The 24458-nt window shown below is 36.5% G+C and overlaps 1 protein-coding gene and 1 long non-coding RNA gene across 2 annotated transcripts; one reads left to right on the plus strand and one right to left on the minus strand.

Moving 5' to 3' along the window:
- Positions 1-238: 238 nt before the first annotated feature.
- LOC145803308 (uncharacterized) lies at positions 239-1127 on the plus strand. The gene is made up of 3 exons (XR_014345415.1): positions 239-333; positions 425-532; positions 1016-1127. It is a non-coding gene; the product is annotated as an uncharacterized LOC145803308 (long non-coding RNA).
- A 13008-nt stretch (positions 1128-14135) lies between these two features.
- Positions 14136-16115, minus strand: LOC145802786 (uncharacterized). The gene is made up of 3 exons (XM_082895570.1): positions 15653-16115; positions 15432-15581; positions 14136-15172 (listed from the first exon to the last, which is right to left on the minus strand). The coding sequence occupies exons 1-3, from the start codon at positions 16113-16115 to the stop codon at positions 14136-14138; spliced, it is 1650 nt and encodes a 549-aa protein (XP_082751696.1).
- Positions 16116-24458: the final 8343 nt, after the last annotated feature.

Consider the following 24458-nt stretch of genomic DNA (forward strand, 5'->3'; position numbering starts at 1 on the left):
CATAGTAATAAATTTTACTTAATTTGTTTGGTAGAGTGATATATTTTGCTAATCTTCATGGTGTCTCATCTATGGTATCAAATTATTTAGGCATTTGAGTTTATGTTCTGTACTTCATTTCATTGTTCGCATTTGATACATCAAGTAAAATTTGATGCTCAATTCGTTCCCCTAACCTTTGTTTCGTTAATTGAGCAACAAATTTTTCTATACAGTGATAAATTTTGTTTTCACATTTGCAGTTATCCAATCTTACAAGGAAAGGAAGTAGGCAGCTATTTGTACATGGATGATATTGACAAAATAGTCAAATGCGAAGAACTTTCTGGAAATGTAAAATCAAATCCCTATTTGTGCATATATCAATTGTAATACCAAATAATAATTCTCTCATTAACCTTGTTTGCTTTTGTTTTTAAAACAGGCAATAAATGCATACAAGGAAATCTTAATGACAGAAGAGCAATCGAAACCAAAGTTCAGCCTCAGCTCGCAAGCAGGAACAACATATATATTTACTACATCATGCCATGTAAATTACATATATATATATATATATATATTTCATTACCATAACATCCATTCCCCTTGTCTACATCAAGTGCATAAGTTCCCATTCATCCAGTCTTATAGTGATAAAATTACCATTAACGAATTACATTGTAATCAAAACTAATATATTTACAAAACACAGTATTTGTTCACCACAAAGGATGAGGCAGAAACAAATCAATTGTTGAACAAACTGATGTTAGAAGCTGTCAAGGAAAGATATCATCTTTTCCCAATTTTTAATGAAAAGCATTAGACGTTATTGGTACTCGATACTGAAAATGGCTCATGGAAGTTTTACAATTCAATGACACCAAGCACAGAAACAGATAACTACTTAAATGAGGCAAACAAAGTGGTAAAACACCAATTAATTATCATATCATCCATTCCCCTTGTCTATATCAAATTTTATTATGCGTTTATTTGTCAAACACCAATTAATTATTAATATATTTTGCAGAGAAAGGTTATTGAAAAATACCTTCAACATCACAATCCCAAACTCATTGAAGGTAACAAGTTTCATGAAGAAACAGAAATTGCAATGAATTGTCCCCAACAAGTTGATCATTTGTAAGTTTCTGAAAACAAAAACACATTCCATTGATAAAATTATCATTGATGACTACTAACTTTGTTTTTCCAATGTCATCGTAGACTTGATTGTGGTGTCATAGTTTGTTACCTCATGAGAGAATATGTCTGTAACAAAGACATCTTTCCCAACTTAACAAATGAGCAGTGCCAGCAAATCAGCGCAGATATCATAAATGCTTTGTTGACTAACCAACAGACAGACACCCAGCAAATCATTGATGAGGCAATAGAAGCGGTGCTTGAAGACAAGGAGTTTTGGGACACAATACACAATGACAGCAATGCTTGAATAATTTCAAACAAAGATTATAATCACTTTGGTTCTTACTTTATTTCAATGAATATTACAATGCTTAGTTGTTACAATGTCAAATTTGCTTCAATGAAACATTCAGTCTTTTTTAACCATATTGTTACCAGATCTGGCTTTTGATATAGGTCTTGTTTTTTGCAAATTTCATTCAAAAAATTAATTATGATATGATTATTTATGTCAAATTTAAAGCTTAATAACAGGTTTGGAGTCACTATACTGATAAATTTATTTTTTTATAGTGTTTTGTTTTCACTGATAAATTTATCCCTGTTTCAACAAATTTATCACTGTAAACACTGATAAATCTTTCACTGTTTAAACAAAAAAACCAGCACCTCTCTCAGTTCAAAATTGATTATAATTTGATTATTTGTGTCAAATTTAAAGGTTAATAACAAGTTTGGAGTCACTATACTGATAAATTTATTTTCTTATAGTGTTTTGTTTACACTGATAAATTTATCATTGTTCAAACTAAAAAACCAGCACGTCTCTCTCTCTCTCTCTCTCTCTCTCTCTCTCTCTCTCTCTCTCTCTCTCTCTCTTTTCTCCAAACTCAATTAAACAAAGCATTATAAATAAATAAAAAAATTACCTAAATTGAAAATTAAAACACAAACCCTATTACATTATTTTGATTATTTTAGTTCTTCATTCGCTTCAATGAAACATTTAGTCTTTTTTATCCATATTGTTAACATATTTGGCTTTTGATATCAGTCTGGTTTTATGCAAATTTCATTCAAAAAATTAATTATAAACTGATTATTTCTGTCAAATTTAAACGTTAATAACAGGTTTGGAATCACTATACTGATAAATTTATTACTGTGAACACTGACAAATTTATCACTGTGAACACTGACAAATTTATTACTGTTCAAACAAAAAAACCAGCACCTTTCTCTCTCTCTCTCATTCTTTTTTCCAAACTCAATTAAACAAAGCACTATAAAAAAATTAAAAATTTACCTAAAATGAAAATTAAAACACATACACTATTACATTGTTTTGATCATTGTAAAATTTTTAAAAATAAGATATAAGTATAGTTAGAATAAATTTGTAAAAAAAAAAAAAATTATATTTGTAGTTACTTACACATGAGCTCAAGAATGTTGAAAAATCATATTATAATTTTACAATGCAAAATATTAATATTTAAGAATTAGGTGTTATTAAAATGCTCAAGAATGCTTAAGAGTGTTCTCATGTTTATAAAATGCTCAAGAACGTTCTCATGTATTATATTTCATCTGAACATGAGAACATTGAAGCATTTCCTAGACTGAAATTTTGAACAATTTAAACTGAAAATGAATTGCAAAACTCAAAACATCTTGCTATTGTAGCAAGATATTTACCACTGATAAAAAAAAAAGAAAAACACTACTATTGTAAAATCTCTCTCTCTCTCTCTCTATATATATATATATATCATTCTTTTTTTCTCAATTCAAGTAAACAAAACACTATAAAAAAAATAAAAAATTTACCTAAATTAAAAATTAAAACATAAACAGTATTACATTGTTTTGATCATTTTGGTTCTTAATTTGCTACAATGAAACATTCAATGTTTTGTACTTAATTACATTCAATGTTTAGAATGCATTTGTTAAAAAAAAAAAAAATTATTCAATGTTTATAAACATTCAATGTTTTGTACTTAATTACATTCAATGTTTAGAATACATTTGTAAAAAAAAAATTAAAAAAAATTATTTGTACTTAACTACACATGAGCTCAAGAATGTTGAAAGATCCTACTATAATTTTACAATGCAAAATACTAATATTTAAGAATCAAGTTTTATTAATTTTAAGTTGATAGCTAATTTAATTTTTTTTTAATTTTTTTTTAATAAGTATTACAAGTATTTTATTTTCAATACCAAATATAATATGTTTATATTTCATATGAATATAAATATCAGAAAGCTGAAGCATTTTCTAAACTGAAATGTTGAACAATTTAAATTGAAAATAAATTGCAAAACTCGAAATATCTTCCTATTGTACCAAGATATTTGCCATTGATAAATTTATCACCGATAAAAAAAAAAAAAAAAAAAAAGTACTATTCAAACACAATATATTTGCCAGACAGGGGAAACAAAAGCGTGATTCGCGCGATTGAACACCTGTTTTTCTCATTCTCCACCATCGGCGAATCCCTTCCACTCTCAGTCAAAACAACGACCACAACCCAGGCGATTCGAACACCAAATCAACCGATTCGAACAAAAAATTCGAGGAAACATGCCTGTAAAGCGTAAGCAACTGAAACCCTTATTTCTCTCCCTAGTCAAACACATTTTCAAAAACCCTAGATATGGTTCAATTACAACTTGCAAATTTCAACAATATTAGGGCATTTTCAAAAAATAAAACTTGTGAATATGTAAAATGTTCATTGATCAAGTAATAAGGGTGTTGGTTTTCAAGTTCAAAATTAGGTTCATTTTAAAAAAAAAAATTAAAATTTTTGATACAAAAAAAATCAGTTAACAAAAACGGAGGGAGTCGGCTCAAGAGACTAAAGTAGGCAGTGGGTTCAACATATTAAAATGAGTTGTTCACATATATAATAGTAATTACAACGGTGCACACACTACATGTGTGTAATTTTTTATACATTAAATTTTGTGTGACTTTTGTTTAATATTTGATTGATAATAACTTGCATCCTTCTTTTGATATATTTTATTTTATTTTTTATTTGGTTATTTCACTATGTCCAATTTCTCAAAAATTCCAATTTTTTTACACCTTATGGACTAATTTTTTGTCTGATTTTTGTTTAATATTTGATCGATTATAAACTACACCTCTCTTTTGGTAACTCAATGATCTTTACCAAACTTAAATATACAAATCATGTTGTTGATGTAACCTACAAATAGAACCTTGCAATACTTTTATCTTATAATAGAAGTGCATCAAATCAAGGCATCTACCCTGATAAACCTTTTTTCTGTTGTACAACTCAAACCAATTTATAGATTTGATAATTAAACCATACTATAGGGTGTGGTTCTGTAACTGTTTGTCCCCATAAGAGAGTAACTGACATCAAGTAACTGACATCAAGTAAAATTTGATTAGTTTTTTTTTAAAATTATGTAAATGCCACATGGCAAAAGTTTCAACAAACCAATATAGGGGCTGACATAATATAATAGTATAGATAGTATAGATAATAGTAACAATAGATACATAAATAAATATACAACTAATAAGTTTATTAAACAAACTCATAAGTTTGGTTCACATACCAAACCAAATGATAAGTTTATCACTCACACATCCATCTCCATTTCTATATAGGGATACATTTGCAAAAATTTGATGTACGCAAAAGATGATTGACACAATAGTCAATAGACTCACCAACTTAAACAAAATTTGATCTCTTTTGGGGAAGAATTTGCCTCAGGGATAAATTAGGATAATTTTCATAATTCTTCTTATTCTTATTTGATTGTTTGAATTATTGTTTGCTAACTAACAAAATTAATCCAAAGGAATTATGAATATATTCAAGTTTTATCAGTATTTCTTTGCTTAATTAAATGATAATTTTGTCGTATATCCATAAATTTTACATGGTTTGCCTAATTCATTGATATACCTCTTTCATATAGATGTTGCGAGTTCTCGTGAGAGATTATCTAGGCCAGAAACAAGATCTTACACTGCAAAAAGACAAAAGCGAGAAAAGCAAGACAACAATGAGACAAAAAAACAAGAAGATAACAAAGAGGAAACCACAAGAACAGCAACAACAACCAAACAACAAGAAAGGGTGAAAAGACAGACACATCAGAAACAAGCACCTGCAGATGAAGCTTAAAAACAAGCACAAGCAAAAGAAAGAATAAGGGAACAGCAAGAATCCATTAAAGGTAAAAAAAACAATAGCAACTTATATAGATGTCACACATGAATTGGTGCAATGAATTCCTTTCCAACTATTGCCACATGCATCTAACCCAACCCAATTGAGTGGTCTGTTTTGCTGATCATTATTAGAACTCTTCACTGTATAAGCTTTGTTTGCTTAATTACATAATAAATTTTGTCATAATTCTTCTTATTCTTCTTTGATTGTTTGAATTATTTTGTTTGCTAGCTAACAAAATCAATACAAAGGAATTTTGAATATATTCAAGTTTTATGAGTGTTTCTTTGTTTAATTAAATGATAAATTTGGTTGTATATCCATAAATTTTGCATGGTTTGCCTACTTCATTAATATCCTTCTTTTATATAGATATTGTGAGCTCTCTCATGACATTATCTATGCCAGAAAGAAGATCTTTACCAGCAAAAACCCAAAAGCAAGAAGAGAAACAAAACAAAAAAAAAAAACAACAAGGCAACAAAAAAGAAACTGCAAGAACAGCAACAACAACCAAACAACAAGAAAGGGAGAAAAGATAGAGACATCAAAAACAAGAACCTGCAGATGAAGCTCAAAAACAAGCAAAAGCAAAAGAAAGAATAAGGAAACAGCAACAATCCATTGAAGGTAATAAACAATAGCAACTTATATACATGTCACACATGAATTGGTGCAATGAATTCCTTCCCAACTGTTGCCACATGCATCTGACCCAACTCAATTGAGTGGTCTGTTTTGCTGATCATTATTAGAACTCTTCACTGTATAAGCTTTGTTTGCTTAATTACATAATAAATTTTGTCATAATTCTTCTTATTCTTCTTTCATTGATTGAATTATTTTGTTTGCTAGCTAACAAAATCAACACAGAGAAATTATGAATATATTCAAGTTTTATCAGTGTTTCTTTGCTTAATTAAATGATAAATTTGGTTGTATATCCATAAATTTAGCATGGTTTGCCTACTTCATTAATATCCTTCTTTTATATAGATGTTGTGAGCTCTCTCATGACATTATCTATGCCAGAGGGAAGATCTTTACCAGCAAAAACCCAAAAGCAAGAAGAGAAAGACAAGAAAGAGACAAAAAAATAACAAGACAAAAAAAAGGAAACAGCAACAAGAGAAACAACCAACAAACAAGAAGAAAGGAAGAAAAGACAGAGACAACAGAAGGATGAACCTGTAAATGAAGCTCAAAAACAAGGATAACAAAAAGAAAGAACAACCAAACACCAACAACAGAAAAGAGCAGAAACAACAACCAAGCCCCAACAAAACAAACAAGAACCAAACCAACACAAACCAAAAGGCAAGAAGAAAATAGGGGGAAGAAAAACAAGAAGTGATCAAATTCATGACCGTGAAGCAAAATATGTGTACCGCTCAAACATGCTATCCCTCATCAGATTCTTCAATACCACGAAACTTGAAAAGGAGCATTTCCAAATATTAAAAAAACTCACTCCTTCCTTCCAATAAAATATGATGATGTGGTTGCAAAAATCTTGCAAACATGCCAAATGGATAGAACCACATTTCAAATTTGAGGAAAGAAGCCGAAGTTGAAAGGAAATGATTTCAAGTTAATTTTTGGGATTGCATGTGGACAAAAGAAGATGCATCTTGTATATGGAAGAAAAGATGACATAGATTTGGTAAAAAGAAGGAAAATAAGAGAGAATAGAATGACAAGTGCTTCAATCCAAAAGTTGATAACCAAACTTTTGAGAAGCAAGAAGAAGCAAGACAGAGAAGATGTTGTGAGGCTTGTGTGCCTCTTGATTTGTTTGCTCTTGTTATATCCTGGTACTGGCACTACAATTGGTTGGGGGTTCATGAAATATCTTGAGGATATTGACAAAATGAAGTCTTATGATTGGTGCGACGCAGCAAAGCAACAGCTCACAAAATCAATAGAAAGAAACATCAACCAAATTGATAAAGTGTCTGGATGTGTGATGGTCCTGTTGGTAAGTAAATATCTCACTTATAACTTATGAACTAAAATATTTACGTTTACTAAATACTTGTTTATAACAATTTTTTTGTCTTCAATAGTATTGGATATGCGAACACACCAGTACCATCAAACCCAATGCCAAAAATGCAATCCCAAGATTTGCTAAATGGAACATCACATGTTTGGGACAGCAATTGGCAAGTTCATCCTTGCAAGAGCTAAAAGATATTGTGGTATGCAATGCTAACCTTTGTTTTGTTTAAACAAATGATAGATTTTCTTATGCAGTGATAAATTTATTTAATTTGCCTAATTAAGTGACAAATTTCCCTTAGTATATCTAATTGAGTAATAAATTCTTTATCCAGTGAATGTTTTTCTATTTGTCTACTGTGCATGAGTTTTGTTTAATATTTACTTTATTTGTGTTACTTTATATTCGGCTAGAATTGATTAGGTTTCTGTATTGATAAATTTATCCGTAAAAATAAATTGAATTAGACATTTTGTCTTATATTTACTTTATTAGCTTACTTTTGCTAAGTCAGTGATAAAATTTCATATAGAATGACAGGTTTGCTAACTATGCCTAGTTCAGTGATAAAATTTGCTATAACAATCATAAATTTACTATGCCTAGTTGAGTGATAAAATTTGCTATGAGAAATTTATCTCTGAAATTTGCATCATATCATTCATTTTTTTAATTTTCATCTATATAGGAGAACAATTTGAAACACACAGATGAAGAGAAAAAAATATACCAAGATGGAGTTCCAATATCACCCAATTTGGTTAACCAATCAATAAAACTTAAATTTTGACACTCAAACATCCACAGGTTTCCCTAAATCAAATACTCCAAGATGGAGTTCCACACACCATTCTCCATACTTCTAGAATTTCACCATACTCAAGTACACGTTGCACTAGTACTATTCCCAACAATCCTATCACTCTTGTGCCGATATGGCAACACCAATTCCAATCACACTAAACAATCATTACCTATACAACACCCATTACAAAAATTATAACTCGCATTCCTCCTCAAGAACCACTCCTAGCCTTTAACTATCAAGTTTCCTTCATGCTCATGAACTCTATATATAAGCCTTAATCAGGTCACTTAACACTTAAATACCACAACCCCCTTTTCTCACTTGCTTCATTAAGGAACACAATTCTTATATTCCCTTTTTAAGCCTTTCAGAATATTCTGCATATCTCAAACCAACCTCATACCATCCTAAGATTTCACCTCATCTCAACTATACTCCTTTACAGCTCTCATTATCTCAATAACATCTAACATCAACAGACCGAACTCTAACCCTTCGCTAAGACACTTACTCTTCCTACCAAAACAAAACCAACCCAACATATAATCACACAACGCATAAACAAATTTTAAGTAACAAACCACATAATTGAGTCAAGTCTACAAGGACAACCACTTCTTCCGGAACTTCCAAGGAACTCCCACTGGAAACTACGTTGATCAGACGCGTTTCCAAAGAGATCTCAAAGCATGGCCACAAGCACTATCCAAGGAGCTCAACCCACGCTCACACAATGCAACACATAATGTCCTACACCTCCTATTTCCTACATGCAAACATCCTCACCAAGCGAAGCCAACCCATTGTGGTAAAAACCAATTCCCACGAGCTCCAGGTTTTCAAACCCGGTTAGCTCTGATACCAAGTTGTCACGCCCCAAATTTTAACTACTCGAAATCATTACCAAAGCCTTTAATTTAGGTCCTTTTTTTTTTCATATATATATATATATACACACAACTATCTATTACACTTGAGTAATAGAAACATAATAATACATATTCTTTCTCTCAATGAATACAATGATAACAATGATACATGCCAATCTCTTACTGAGAAGCTACAAATAATTAAATACAAATATCAAAATACAACAATTACTTTCTTCACATCCACAACGAAATTATACACAGACTTATGGACTTCGTAAATCTTCAACTACAGAATTCACACTTCCTTCCTGTAAAAAGATAAAAACAACAAGGGTGAGCACTAATGCCCAGTAGGAATCTCATAGTTCTAAATCAATACCCAACACACAGATAGAAATGATCATGCATGCAGAGTGATACCATATAGTAGGTGACATTTTGTAATTTCAAAATATCATACGTGGGGTATCTTTTCTCAAAATTTATTTGAACAGTTTAAGGGGAACCTTTAACCATCAAAACCATCCTATTTATTAGAAAACCAAAAATCCTTTTTGGAAACAAAATGTTTAAGGAACCACATCATTTTATACTTATTAACCCATTCCAAAAATTTTCTTATTAAATATCCATCTTAACATTTTTCCTTTTATTCTCATTCTCCTCTTTTACTAGTTAAATTTATTACAACTCCATAACCTCAAATTCATGTTCCCCTAATACTCAAAACAACCCTCATACACTCCATTCTCACCTGCCGATCTTTTATTGCTATAACTCTCTATTAACATAGAAATCCAATAACACTTACATCACATCCACATTTGCATTACCAACTATAATTTGATATATCACTAGGATAATAAATTCTTTTAATTCAATTTCTTAATTAATCATAAAGCAAAACTCTTAAGTTTTCTTTATAGATACAAATAACCCGGTGAGTTCTTGATCACCAATCCCTTATCCAGCTACCATTTCATTATCCATTCGTTTCAAATAATTCCGATAAGCATTTCCATTCCATACCAATTCACACATCAAATGGTAATTTCACAAGTTCATCACAAGTCACATATATCATCATTGACCTCAATACACGTCACAACACACTCCACCTTTTGCCGGCTTGATACGGCGGGATAGCGGGCACCCCAATTCATAGCACATTCCACCTTTTGCCGACTATTATACGGCGGGAAGTAAACTCCCAAAAATTATTTTCTCAAAAACCATGTCTTTTCCGAAAATCGTTTTCAATCTTTTAAAAACCATCCCCCACATTTGTCGGCTATCATACGGCAAGACGTGGGCACCCAAAACATTTTCGAAAACCATCCGTTTTTCCACTTTTGCCGGCTACAATACGGAAGGACTATGTGGACACCCAAAAACATTTTTCTACTTTCGCCAGCTACAATACGGCAAGACTATGTGGACACCCAAAATCATTTTCTCACATTCATCCAACGATAAGCCTAGACAAGGCAATTGGGCACCTTGAATTTAAACCACCCCCACATTTACCGGCTATTATACGGACGATTGTGGGCACCGAGAAAAACTATTTTTCAATTTTTAAAAACAATCCCCCACTTTTACCGACTATGATACGGACGGTCGTTGGCACCGAAAAACCATTTTTCAACTCCCCGCGCGAGTACCAACACAACACCACCCAACACAACTCAACCTAAACTCAACACAACCCAACACAATACAACACAATTCAAACTCAACACAACCCAACACAACACAATTCAAACTCAACATAACCCAACACAACACAATTTAACACACTCACCATGATTCAACACAATTCAACATAGTCAACTCACTTCAACATAATCAACACAATTCTACATAACTTAACACAATTCAACATAATCAACACAATTCAACATAATTTAAGGTAAACTCTTAAACTTTCACTTCATCATTTCACCCCAAGGCTCATGTCATCCATATCATTAATAAATCATTTTCCTCAATCTTCATTTCACTTTATAATATGATCTACAATGTCCATAATAAGGGTTCATTTGATAATTTTTAACATAATCTTAAAACACTTCCAAAGTTCAAATTAAACTTGTATATATATAATTCAATACCTCAATTTCATGATTTTACTTTCAATTTGGGCAAAATCATTAATTATCATCATGAATCAATTTAGGGTTTTTAAGCGAAATTAAACCTTTTCACAAAACACATTTTATTCCAACCCTTCTATTATTTTTACACCCAAACTCATGACCAAAGATAATAACCCAACAAATGATCCCAACTCTCTTCAAACCCCAACCCCCAATCTCGTGATTCATCACAATATGCATAAAAATATAAACTTTTGTGTTTAGATAAAGAAAATACCACAAATCTATCCATAGACGAAGATATTGAAAGAGAACTAGAAACCCCTACTTCTTGAAGCCAAGAGATGACAACCCAAAAATCAATGGCGACGAAGCCATGAACCAATCGGACCAAAAAGAAGCTTTTGATGAGATCTACACTTTTTCTCAAAGGACCATGGTGGAACAATGACTCTAGGTGAGTAGATCTAGAGATCTTAGTGCCAAAAGCTTGTGTTTAGAGAGAGAGAGGAGAGCTCACGGTTTGAGAGAGAGGAAAGAAGAGAAAAAGTGAAATCAAACATGTTTGGAGCCTATTTATAGTGGTAAAAAAGTGGCCCTAAAGTCAATAAAATAATGGGCCCAAAACCCCTCAAAAGTATGGCCCAAACCAGCCCAAAAATCTAAAAAAAAACACGCAGGGGTCGACCCTTTCGGGCAAAGGTGTCAACCCTCAAGGAAGAAAAGCAATATGTGCAACAAGCAAGGTGTCGACCCTTTGACCGGAAGGGTCGACCCTATTTTCCAGCAACCAACAACACAGATTTTGCAATATACAAGGGTCGACCCTTCCCAGACTAGTGTCAACCCTTGTGGACAGCAACAAGAGGCAAGTGTCGACACCACCAAGGCTGGTGTCGACCCTATTTTCCAGCGGCACTTCCAGAACATGACAACATGCAAGGGTCGACACTTGGGAAGGCTAGTGTCGACCCCAAGGCAAAATTTCTAAGTTTCCAAGGAACTTTTGACCAGAACAAACGCGAACAACCAAACCCAACAAGATTAAATCGGATTACACTCCTCCAAAACCAACATTCGATAACTCCAAAGACTCCCAAAATGAAAATAAGGGAATTAAATGCACTCTCCAAAGGATTTAAAGGATGTGGGTGTTAAAATTGTTTCAACTGACTTTCTAATACAACAATTATACAAATGTATATGTTGCAAAGAGAGGTTATTGAAAAATACATAAAGGATGAGAACTCAACTCTCATTCACCCTGATAAATTTCAACAGAATAACAAAACACTGTTATTACAAAAAAAAAGCAACAAAACCAAATTATAATATTTTGTTTTCAAAATGTTTTTGCAAGCTTGATTGCGGAATCTTGTTTGCTACATCATCAGGCAATATGTTTCCAATAACAACATAATGCCTACTTTTTCCAAGAAAGAATGCAATCATATGTTAACTATCTTCTTAACTGACCAACAAGTTCCTCAACGACAAATAACTGATTAAAACATTGATGACTTGCCTCTGCAATAACCAACAGATCTGGAATAGAAGAAAACAAAAGGAAACACTGATTTATTTGGTTGTTAGAATGTAAATACTTCATACATTTTGCTTGTTAGCTTGTTACAGTGTTACCTGTATTTTGATGATTTTGGTTCTTACTTTCCTCCAATGAATATTACAATGCTTCGTTGTTACAATGTCAAAGTTATGGACAGTGCTTTGTTGTTATAATGTCAAAGTTATGGACAATGCTTGCTTGTTACAATCTCGCTTCAATGAAACATTCGGTCTTTTTTAGCCATATCATTACCAGACCTAGTTTCTCATATCAGTCTTGTTATCCAAATTTCATTCAAAAAATTGATTCTAATCTGAGTATTTGTGTTGAATTTAAAGGGTAATAACAGGTTTGGAGTCACTATACTTATAAATTTATTTTTTATAGTGTTTTGTTTACCCTAATAAATTTATCACTGTTTCAACAAATTTATCACTGTGAACACTGATAAATTTACCAATTTTCAAACAAAAAGACCAGCGACTCTCTCTCTCTCTCTCTCTCTCTCTCTCTCTCTCTCACATTCTTTTTCCCCAATTCAAGTAAACAAAACACTATAAAAAATAATAAAAAATTTACCTAATTGAAAATTAAAACACAAGCACTATTACATTGTCCAAATTGAAAATTAAAATACTGTTACAATTTGTAGATATTCCCAACTTTGAGAATAAATGTAAGAACATGCCATCCTTGGTGATTTCTGAATAATCAAAACCATTTGATACTTCAGTTAAACAACTCAAACATCCAAAGCTAGCGTCTAAGTGACCACAAAACAGTATGCAGACTGAGAACTTGTTGCTAAACCAAATAAACATGGTAGTTGATCTAAAAATTTTTGCTTTTTAAAGCAGTTAACACAGCAGATATGCAATTTGTATTCTAGAGATTTGATCTACACCTTTGTATTGTGGAAATTTTTTCTGGGAAAACTAGATAACTCCAGACAATGATAAATTTATCACTGTAGAAAATAACATTTGTTTGGATATAACAGTGATAAATTTATCAACCACTGACATAAATGTAATAAACCATCAACTCTTCCCACACAATAAGTGATAAATTTATCATTTTTCAAAATAACAAAATTCAAGAACCACATTAATGGTAAATTTATCATTCTTACAAAAAAAATAATCCATCAACTTGTCCAAACCAACCAGTGATAAATTTATTACTTTATAAAACACCAAAAACAGCAACTACATTTAACCCAAATCAAATAATATAAATCTATGAAACTTAATCCTGTAAAAATATCAGCAAAAAATATAATTTCTGATCAACAAATTCCTCAATCATTCAATGCAAGTACCAGAATGATACATCTTTCCAAAAATACTCAATCATTCAATGCAAGTAACACCTCTCAACTCTCAAACAAAGTAATTCAATTAAAATCAATACAACTAAAGCAAAGCTTCTTTACATGTCTTCCGATTATGAGTTCCCATCTTTTCACACCTACTGCATCCAATTCTCTTGATTTCGCCCTTAGAAGGTATTCTCTCCATTCTTGGACGTCCAGCTGGTCTCTTACAAAGAGGAGGTAAAACAATGTCATCATCAACAACTACATTTGGCTTCCACATACTAGGAACTAGATAGATAGAATGTGAATAAGAATCACAATAACTACTAACACGATAGTAATCATCAAGAAAGTAATTCAGATCCTTCCCACTCATCTTTATAGCACAAAAACCATATTTGCAAGGAAAATAATCAATTTCCCACAATCGACAAGAACAACAACGTTTCCCAATATCAACCATAACTGAATGATCCAATTGGATTTCATAAATGTCATCGCTACATTTCTTAACTATCCATGCTTTTGTATCATTAAAAGCTTCTTCCAACTTTTTCTCTGCAAAAAGACAAACAAAACGATTCCACTTATTCCCAACTTCTCTCCTTGAAAATTGCACCATTAGTTTCACCCGTATAGCATCAACAAGACTAGTTGAAAACAAATGACGTTCATCCCTAATCCATGAATTAAAAGATTCCGCAGCATTTGTGCACATTTCACCGTACCTCTTGCCTTGAAAATAAGCGTTACACCAACACTCATTAGGCAAATCCTCAAGAAACTTCTCAACACTACGACCACAACGACCCTTAAATTCTTCAAATAGCTCATTAAACAACTCAATAGTAGGAGTATATGCACATCTACTAAAAAAAGTAAGCAAATACTCTTTAGATTCACGACTCTTCACTGACAAATAAGTCTTCAAGATTGTCTTCAAATGCATTAGACAAAAAGAATGAGAAGAAAATGGAAAGACCTCAGCTAAAGCTTTCAGCAAACCTCCATGTCGATCAGTAACAAACGCAATATCCCTCTCCGGAGTCAAAATACGTAATAACTTTGACAAGAACCAATGCCAACTGTCATAACTTTTACTATCAACAGTAGCAAAACATAATGGATATAAACCTACAAACAAAATATATATACACGTTATCAGTAACAAATAAAAAAATTACAAAAAGAAAATCAAAACACAAAGTATATAACATATAGCACCAGCCATAGATAAATTTATCACTGTATAAATATAAAAATTTAACAAAAGTATACAACATAAATTTATCACTAATAGATTGACCATACTCAATAATCAGCACTCTCCAGTAACAAAAATGATAAAATTATCACTGTTTCAATAATAATAACACATAGACACAAAATATACCTTGGTTACCATCTTTTGCCGTAGCAGCCAATAAATAACCTTTGTGTCTTCCTTTCAAGAAAGTTCCATTAAGCATCAACACAGGCTTACAATACTTGAAACCATGAATACATGCCCCAAAAGCGAAAAACAAGCATTTGAAATGTCTTCCTTTACTATCAATATCAAATTCCATAACAAAAACACTCCCCGGATTGCAAGCATTAACGGCATCAACATACCAACGAAGATTGTCAAATGATGATGAATAGTCACCAAAAACAAGACCCCTTGCTTTTCAACACCCATCCAAGCTCGCCGATAAGAAACTTTTGTTCCATAATAGTCCTTGAAATCACAAACCACCTCACTAACCGATGTCAAAGCCTTATTACGAATATCACTTGAAATTAGCCCACCAATCATACTTGAAGTCATCCTAGCATGTTTAATTGTACGAAAAGAAAATCCATAAGTATGAACATCATCAAATTGTTTAATAACAAAAGCTTTACTATAATTTTCCACTCTAGCATGCACGCTCCATAAACATCCCAAATCAGCCCTTCTCTTACAATGAACAGTGACACGATCCTTATCATTCTTAACAAAATCAAAATTAAAACCGGAATGAATAGAATACTTTGACAACGCTTCTCGAAATTCAACAACTCCTTGAGCAAACCTTTGTCCCACTCCTTTCATATAATTAACCCACCCATCGGAGAGTAAAGGTCTCCGTTGATTTGAATAAAATGAAGGCAAAAAATCAGCTTCACAAACAACACTACTACTACTACTACTAGCTTCACCATCACAAATCATATAACTTTCACCCAAAGAACAACCCTTTACAAAAACATCAATACGATGAATATCACAAGAAAGTGTCAGTCCAACCATAACCTCCAAATCCTTTTCACTTTGTAGACCACAAGAAAAATGTCCAGGCATTGAATATGATATTATAGCGATCCCGGTTGTCCCTTTACTGTTCTGTTGTATTCTGGACTCGGTTTCATGATGTTGGTAGTGGTACACCTTGTTGTCATCCTTTAATTCCACTTGATTGAGTTTTAGGATGTATTGGGCAGAGTTGCTACAGGTTGGTTAGGCTTTGGTTTCAATTCTTTGTTGCCCAGATTTTAGGAGGTCTGCTCGAGCGGGTCTTCTTGCGCTCGAGCGGATATTGCACACTCCCAAATTTTTGTGTCCCTGCAAAACTTCTGCAGGTGTGATTTTTACGCTCGAGCGGGTTTCTTTACGCTCGAGCGGTGGCGCTCGAGCGGGTACTTTGGCGCTCGAGCGGGTAGTACCTTTTTGGTGTAAGTTCTAGAAGGGGGAAATCTACGCTCGAGCGGACTGGTTTTCGCGCTCGAGCGGATGTGCTTTATTCTTGTGTCTTGGCGCTCGAGCGGGCCTTATTGCGCTCGTGCGTGTCTAGATTTTTGTTCTTGACGCTCAAGCGTTGTGTTCTCCGCTCGAGCGGGAACGTCGTATATCAGTTGACAGCTGGGCATTTTAAAATCACTTTCTACATTCACACTCTCTCTCTTACTTTTCCAAAACGCCATTTGAGAGCTTCTCTCTCTAGAACCTTGCCTTCTCTCTAGGTATTGATCTAGTTAGAGTTGTTTCCTCACCTTTGGCCTTTACAAAAAAGTTGTTGATCGTCAAGGGCTATCTTTTGATCCGAGAAACTTGTGATTTGGAGCAACTTCGTTTTATCATCTTCTTCGTTGGGTGTCAACTTTTGAGGTAGGGATTCCTACTCATTCTTATGGTCTTTGACCTAGATTTTTGGTTGTTTTGATAAAGTGTTAAAGTTGGAAAAATTTTGGGGCTTACGGTTTCAAAATGTGTTAAAGAGGGTTTTGTGATTTTGGGCTCATAATATGTAATTTGGGTTTCAAAATGGCGTTATTGTTGTTGGTTGTTAAAATATAGACCATTGGGTCAATATTGAGAAATGGGGTAGAAAACCCTAATTGGTTGTATAAATTAATTGGTATGATTAATTTGAGAAAATGGTGGTTATATGAAATTGAGTTGGAAATAATGAAATTGCCTCATTATATGGTTGAATAGTGGAGTTGGATTTGTTAATCGCTCACTTTTGAAAACATTGATATTTTATCTGTTGGAGCTTTTATTATCTGTTTAGAAATAATTGCTTGGGCTACCGGTGGAGGGTAGTTTTGATTGTTGTAGACAATGCATGATGATTGGGCAAACTAAAACTAATCAATTGGATATGTCATAGAGTATGACGGTTGATAGAATACATTAACGTTATGTATTGATTGATTGTGTATATGACCTTTGTGTATATATGCTGTGTGTGCGGGAGGAGATAGGGGATGTACTCCACGGTTTAGGGGAAGATAGGGGATGGACCTCTAAATCGGATGTTGTTTGGGAGGAGATAGGGGATGAACTCCACTGATACAGCTCATATGCTTGTCAGATAATGTATTGATATAGCTCATATGCTTATCTTTGGAAGTGTTGATACAGCTCGTATGCTTATCATTGGAAGTGTTGATATAGCTAATATGCATATCTGTTGAAATGTGGATACAGCTTGTATGCTTATCTGTTGAGATGTTGATACAACTAATATGTTTATCTATTGAAAATGGGAAATGTCTAATATGAGTCACTGTCTCATAGAAATGGTTGGCCAGGTTCTGAGCCGTTGATGTAAATTATGAAATTGAAATGAAATATGAACATGGTGGTCATGAAATGGAAATGGGTTATGAATTGATTTATGAAAATTGAACATTTATCAATTGCTAATGTCTTAGTCATTGCTCATACCGTGTTTAGCATATCTCTACTGGACGTTGGCTCACCCTTTATGGGACATTATTTTCAGGTACAGGTAGTATGCCACCTCCAAGGACTTAGCTTGGATGATGATGAGAGTTGAAGACTCTTTTTTTGTTTATTTTGATGTATTACATGTAAATTCAAGCCAAGGGCTTAATATGTATTGAGTTAGTACTCTTTCTTTTTGTAACCAAGTGTTAACTTAGAAAGCTGTAAGCCCATAGGGCATTTGCTTTTGTTGTTAACATGTAATACAGTTGTAAGGATTACTCTGATGAATAGAAATAGTTGGTTTCTTTTATAACGATGCATGTCTAACGTGATGGGTTTTATGTATTTTTTTGAGGGCGTTACAACTTGGTATCAGAGCGTACTGGGTTCGAATACTTTGGGTACGTGGGAAATGATTAGGATCACAATGGGTTTGTCTCGCTTGATAGAGACCTAGATGTAGTGTCATATGCTATGTGCTTAATTGATAACATGCTTATGTGACTATGTGGGTATGGAATTTAGTTTCTAGGATGTTGATTGGATCCTTGGGTTTCTGGGAGTCTTGTTGGAAAGGCACTTGATCAATGCTGTTTCTAACCGGGACTCTAGTAACGCATTGGGACTATCATTATCCGGAAATGAAATTCGTAAGTGCTTATGTGTTTATGTGCTTACGTAGAGTGAATTACAGTTGTCCATGCATTAGGACGCGAGTGTTATAGCTTCGGCACATTTGTGAATGTGCTAATAGTCTTGGTTACCTTTATTAGGATGTCAGGACGAAGACGTGGTAGGCGTGGCAAGCATGGTAGGCAGGAGGTACCTTTACCAGATGACGTTCTGGCAATGCATGAGGGAGTTGGTCAGGCCAACGTGGCCGAGCCAGCGAGTCAGCAGGCTATGGGCGCCTTGGCCCGAGAGATAGCGGGAGCTTTGGGTATTCTCAGAGCTGAGAATCAGGTTGTGGAGGCAGGGCCTTCTTTCTTGAAGAGGGAATTCTTCCGGTCTAACCCGGACGAGTTTGTTGGGGATCCGAAGGAGCCACTTAAGGCTGACGAGTGGTTAGAACAGATGGAGAAGACGTTCGAGATGCTTGGCATCGAGGACGGGGCTTTAAAGGTGACCTTGGCATCCTTCCAGCTGAAGAGAGATGTGGGTCAATGGTGGAAGTACGAGAAGGGCAGTGTTGGTGGTGCATGGGAGGCATTTGTGAATGCTTTCTAGGAAAAGTTTTTATCTGCAGCTGCTAGGGAGAAGCTGAGAGAGCAGTTTTGCCAGCTTAGACAGCAGGGCTTGTCAGTGGCCGAGTTTGAGGCTACTTTTACTAGTCTGTCCAGGTTTGCACCTGAACTAGTGGCGTCTGAGGAACGCCGTTGTTTTGAGTTTGAGCGGAAGTTGAGGTGTGGACTCAAGTTGAGGGTTGGAGGGTCCTTTATCCGAGAGTACAGACATTTGGTTGATGCTGCTGCTCATATGGAGATTATGATGCAGGAGGAAGACGAGGGGCAGAAAGGCTCCAAGAGGAGCCAAGACGGTCAGGGTGACAGTAGGAGACAGAGGGGTTCTAACCCTCATCAGTCTCAGGGTGGTTTGGCTAGATCAACCTTTCCAGTGTCGAGTACGGGCTCTGGGAGAGGTAGTCAGGGAGGCTTGACTTGTTTTGCGTGTGGCCAGCTGGGTCACAAGTCTTAGGTTTGCCCGCAGAAGGGAGGGGGTCAGCGAGCTGCTTCTTCTTCAGCTAGACCTCAGGGCCAGAGTCAGGGCAGGGGCCAGCCTTTGTCTTGCTATCAGTGTGGTCAGCCTGGGCACCTGAAGAGGTTTTGCCCACAGTTGAGTTCTACTTCAGGAGCGTCTGGTTCTAGGCAGACGCAGGGTTATCAGCCAGCTCAATCTGTGCGGGCCTCGAGGGCCAATCCGGGAGCTTCGTCATCCCAGTCAGTGCAGCAGTCTTTTGCTCCTCGAGGTGAGCAGGTAGATCAGGGGCCTACAGGGCGTGTGTATGCTGTTACCGCGTAGGACCTATTACCGGCTCCATCAGTAGTGAGAGGTACCTTTTTGTTTTGCAACTCGGTCGCTAATGTATTAATTGATACGGGTGCATCTCATTCTTTTGTATCTGCTACATTTGCATCTGTTTTGGAATTAGAGTTGGCACAGTTAGCATCTCCTATATGTGTGGTATCGCCTATTGGTGGTGAGTTGATCTTGAAACAAGGTGTTAGAGGTTGTGATATAGAGGTCGCCGACCATAGGCTTCCTTTTCCTTTTGTTGTCATGCCCATGAAGGGTTTTGATGTTATTTTGGGTATGGACTGGCTATCGTCATACCCGGCTGTTATTGATTGCTACCGCCAGAGGGTCACTGTTTGTACCATGAGCGGGGAGTGTTTCAATTTCTTGGGGGATCGGGTTGGTAGTGTGTTTCCACCGTTGTATGATCCGCGAGGGCGGAGTGAGCTTAGTGGTCTACTTGCTAGCTTTTTGAGTGGTGAGTGTGATGAGACCCAGATTGTATTGCCGAGGGTGGTTTGTGAGTATTCGGATATTTTTTTCGAGGATCTTGTTAGTTTGCCACCTCACCGAGAGATAGAGTTCTCTATTGATTTAGTGCCCAACACAGCGCCGATTTCTATGGCACCTTATCGTTTTGCCCCAGCCGAGTTAAGTGAGTTGAAGGTTCAGCTCCAGGAATTGCTAGATAAGGGTTTTGTTCGCCCTAGTGTTTCACCGTGGGGAGCACCGGCCCTCTTTGATTAAAAGAAAGATGGTGCCTTGAGATTGTGTATAGACTACCGGAAGTTGAATCGGGCTACGATCAAGAATAAGTACCCTATGCCCCGTATTGATGATCTGTTTGACCAGTTGAAGGGTTCCCGTTGTTTCTCTAAGATAGACTTGAGATCGGGTTACCACCAGTTGAGGGTCAGGAAGGAGGATATTCCGAAAACGGCATTCCGTACGCGGTATGGCCATTATGAGTTTCTGGTGATGCCGTTTGGGCTCACCAATGCACCGGCAGTCTTTATGGACTTGATGAACCGGATCTTTCGGGAATTCTTGGATCGATTTGTAATCGTTTTTGTGGACGACATTCTTATCTATTCGCCTTCTGAGGAAGAGCACGAGGAACACTTGAGAGTGGTGCTTGAGTTGCTTAGAGCCCATAGGCTGTATGCCAAGTTTGGGAAGTGTGAGTTCTGGCTAGGAGAGGTTAAATTCTTAGGCCATGTGGTATCCAGGGAAGGGGTGTCTGTTGATACATCCAAGGTTGAGGCAGTGCAAGATTGGGCACAGCCTAAGAGTGTGTTTGAGATCCGCGGTTTTCTGGGATTAGCTAGGTATTACCGTCGGTTTGTGAAAGATTTCTCCAAGCTAGCTTCGCCGTTGACTAGGATGACACAAAAAAGGGTCAAGTTTGTGTGGAGTGAGACTTACGAAAAGTCGTTCCAAGAGTTGAAGGTTAGATTGACCACCGCTCCGGTTTTGATTATTCTGAAGAGAGGGTTGGGTTATGCGGTTTACTGTGATGCCTCACGAGAGGGTTTGGGTTGTGTTTTGATGCAAGAGGGGAAAGTGGTAGCTTATGGCTCACGTCAGTTGAAAATACACGAGAAGAATTACCCTACACACGACCTAGAGTTAATAGCAGTGATCTTTGCCTTGAAGATTTGGAGGCATTACCTTTATGGTGAGAGGTTCGAGGTGTTCTCGGACCATAAGAGTTTGAAGTATCTGTTTACACAGAGAGATTTGAATTTGAGGCAAAGGAGATGGATGGAGTTCATTGAGGACTATGATTTTGAGTTGCACTATCACCCAGGAAAGGCCAATGTGGTGGCCGATGCCCTTAGTAGGAAATCCATTAGTGATATAGCTTGTATAACCATCCGGGAATGGGAGATGTTGGGTGCACTTGGCGAGTTTGATTTGCTTCTGGGCGAATCTGTTGAGGCTGCGGCCTTGTTTTCTGTCGTTGCACAGCCTACACTTGTGACCCGAGTATTAGAGGCACAGAGAGGTGACCTTGAGGTAGAGTCCTTCCGAGAGAAGATCTCCAATGGAAAAGTTAAGAAGGGTTTGACATGTATCACGACCTGAGTGTGAGATACCGAGACCGTTTGTTTGTGCCGGAGTCTTGCCGAGAGGAAGTACTCCGAGAGTTCCATCATTCACGTCTTGCGGTGCATCCAGGAGGCACTAAGATGTATCGGGATTTGGGTCGCCAGTTTTGGTGGCGGGGTATGAAGAGAGATGTGGCTGTTTTCGTATCAAAGTGCCTTACTTGCCAGCAAGTGAAGGCCGAGCATCAGAGGCCAGCGGGTTTGTTGCAACCCTTGCCTATTGCCGAGTGGAAGTGGGAGCATGTCACTATGGACTTCGTTGTAGGTCTTCCGAGGACTCAACGGGGTAGTGATGCCATTTGGGTGGTTGTAGACCGGTTGACTAAGTCGGCGCACTTCATTCCTATGCGCGTGAGAGATTCGGTGGATCATCTCGCTGACTTGTATATTTGGGACATAGTGAGATTACACGGGGTCCCAGTGACGATCGTCTCAGATAGAAACCCTCGTTTTACGGCTAGGTTGTGGCAGAGTTTGTAGAGTGCCTTGGGCACTAGGTTGACCTTTAGTACGGCTTATCACCCTCAGACTGACGGGCAGTCCGAGCGTATTATTCAGATCCTTGAGGATATGCTTCGAGGTTGTGTCCTTGACTTTAGTGGGACGTAGGAGAGGCACTTGCCTTTGGTGGAGTTTGCCTACAACAACAGTTTTCAATCTAGCATCGGTATGGCACCGTTTGAGGCCTTGTATGGCCGACCGTGTAGGTCTCCAGTGTGTTGGGCCGAGGTGGGTGATGCACTTTTGTTGGGTCTGGAGTTAGTTAGGGAGACGACGGAGAAAGTTGAGCTTATCCGTAGGAGGCTTGTTACAGCCCAGAGTCGCCAAAAGAGTTATGCCGACCGTAGGAGGAGGCCTTTGGCGTTTGAAGTAGGTGATCATGTCTTCTTGAAAATATCACCTAGGCGAGGTTTGATGAGGTTCGGGAAGAGTGGGAAGTTATCCCCTCGGTTTATTGGTCCCTTTGAGATCCTTGAGAGGATTGGCGAGGTTGCTTATCATTTAGCTTTACCGCCGCAGTTGTCCGGAGTGCATGACGTGTTTCATGTGAGTATGCTTCGGAAATATGAGCCGAATCCATCCCATGTGTTAGATTGGACCGACTTGGAGGTAGATGAGGATGCCTCGTATGAGGAGAGGCCGGTTCGGGTCTTGGATAGACGGGATCAAGTCCTGCGTGGCAAGACCATTCCTTTGGTGAAGGTTTTGTGGAAACATCACGGAGTGGAGGAAGCCACTTGGGAACGTGAGTTGGAAGTTCACGAGAAATATCCGGACTTGTTTGTTGATGTGTAACCGTGTATTGGTAATTTTGTAATATCGTTGAACTTTAAGAACATTGCATGTGTCTTAAGTTGTAAAACATTGTGAATGTTTTGGTTAATGGAAGTTTGTTTTAACATTGCGTATGTTAAGTATATTGTGGAAATGCAAGCATGATGATAATGTTGCATGTATTATGGAATTGTGGAAAATGAGTTGAAATTGGTAAATTTCAAAAGAATGCATGTTGATAATGCAGGTTGTTATGAATAATGTGTTATGCCTCTTGAAAAGAGATGGGATTGACCGGTAATGGGTCGGGTTGTTTAATACTATGTTGTAATATTGTTGAGAACTGAGAAAATCTTATTTTTGAAAAACTTGTATTTAATTTCGGGGACGAAATTCTTTAAGGGGGGGAGGTTATAGCGATCCCGGTTGTCCCTTTACTGTTCTGTTGTATTCCGGACTCGGTTCCGTGATGTTGGTAGTGGTACACCTTGTTGTCATCCTTTAATTCCACTTGATTGAGTTTTAGGATGTATTGGGCAGAGTTGCTACAGGTTGGTTAAGCTTTGGTTTCAATTCTTTGTTGCCCAGATTTTAGGAGGTCTGCTCGAGCGGGTCTTCTTGCGCTCGAGCGGATATTGCACACTCCCAGATTTTTGTGTCCCTGAAAAATTTCTACAGGTGTGATTTTTACGCTCGAGCGGGTTTCTTTACGCTCGAGCGGTGGCGCTCGAGCGGGTACTCTGGCGCTCGAGCGGGTAGTACCTTTTTGGTGTAAGTTCTGGGAGGGGGAAATCTACGCTCGAGCGGACTGGTTTTCGCGCTC

Source organism: Camellia sinensis, chromosome 11, assembly GCF_055761805.1.
Source record: "Camellia sinensis isolate YWXY chromosome 11, ASM5576180v1, whole genome shotgun sequence".
NCBI lineage: Eukaryota > Viridiplantae > Streptophyta > Magnoliopsida > Ericales > Theaceae > Camellia > Camellia sinensis.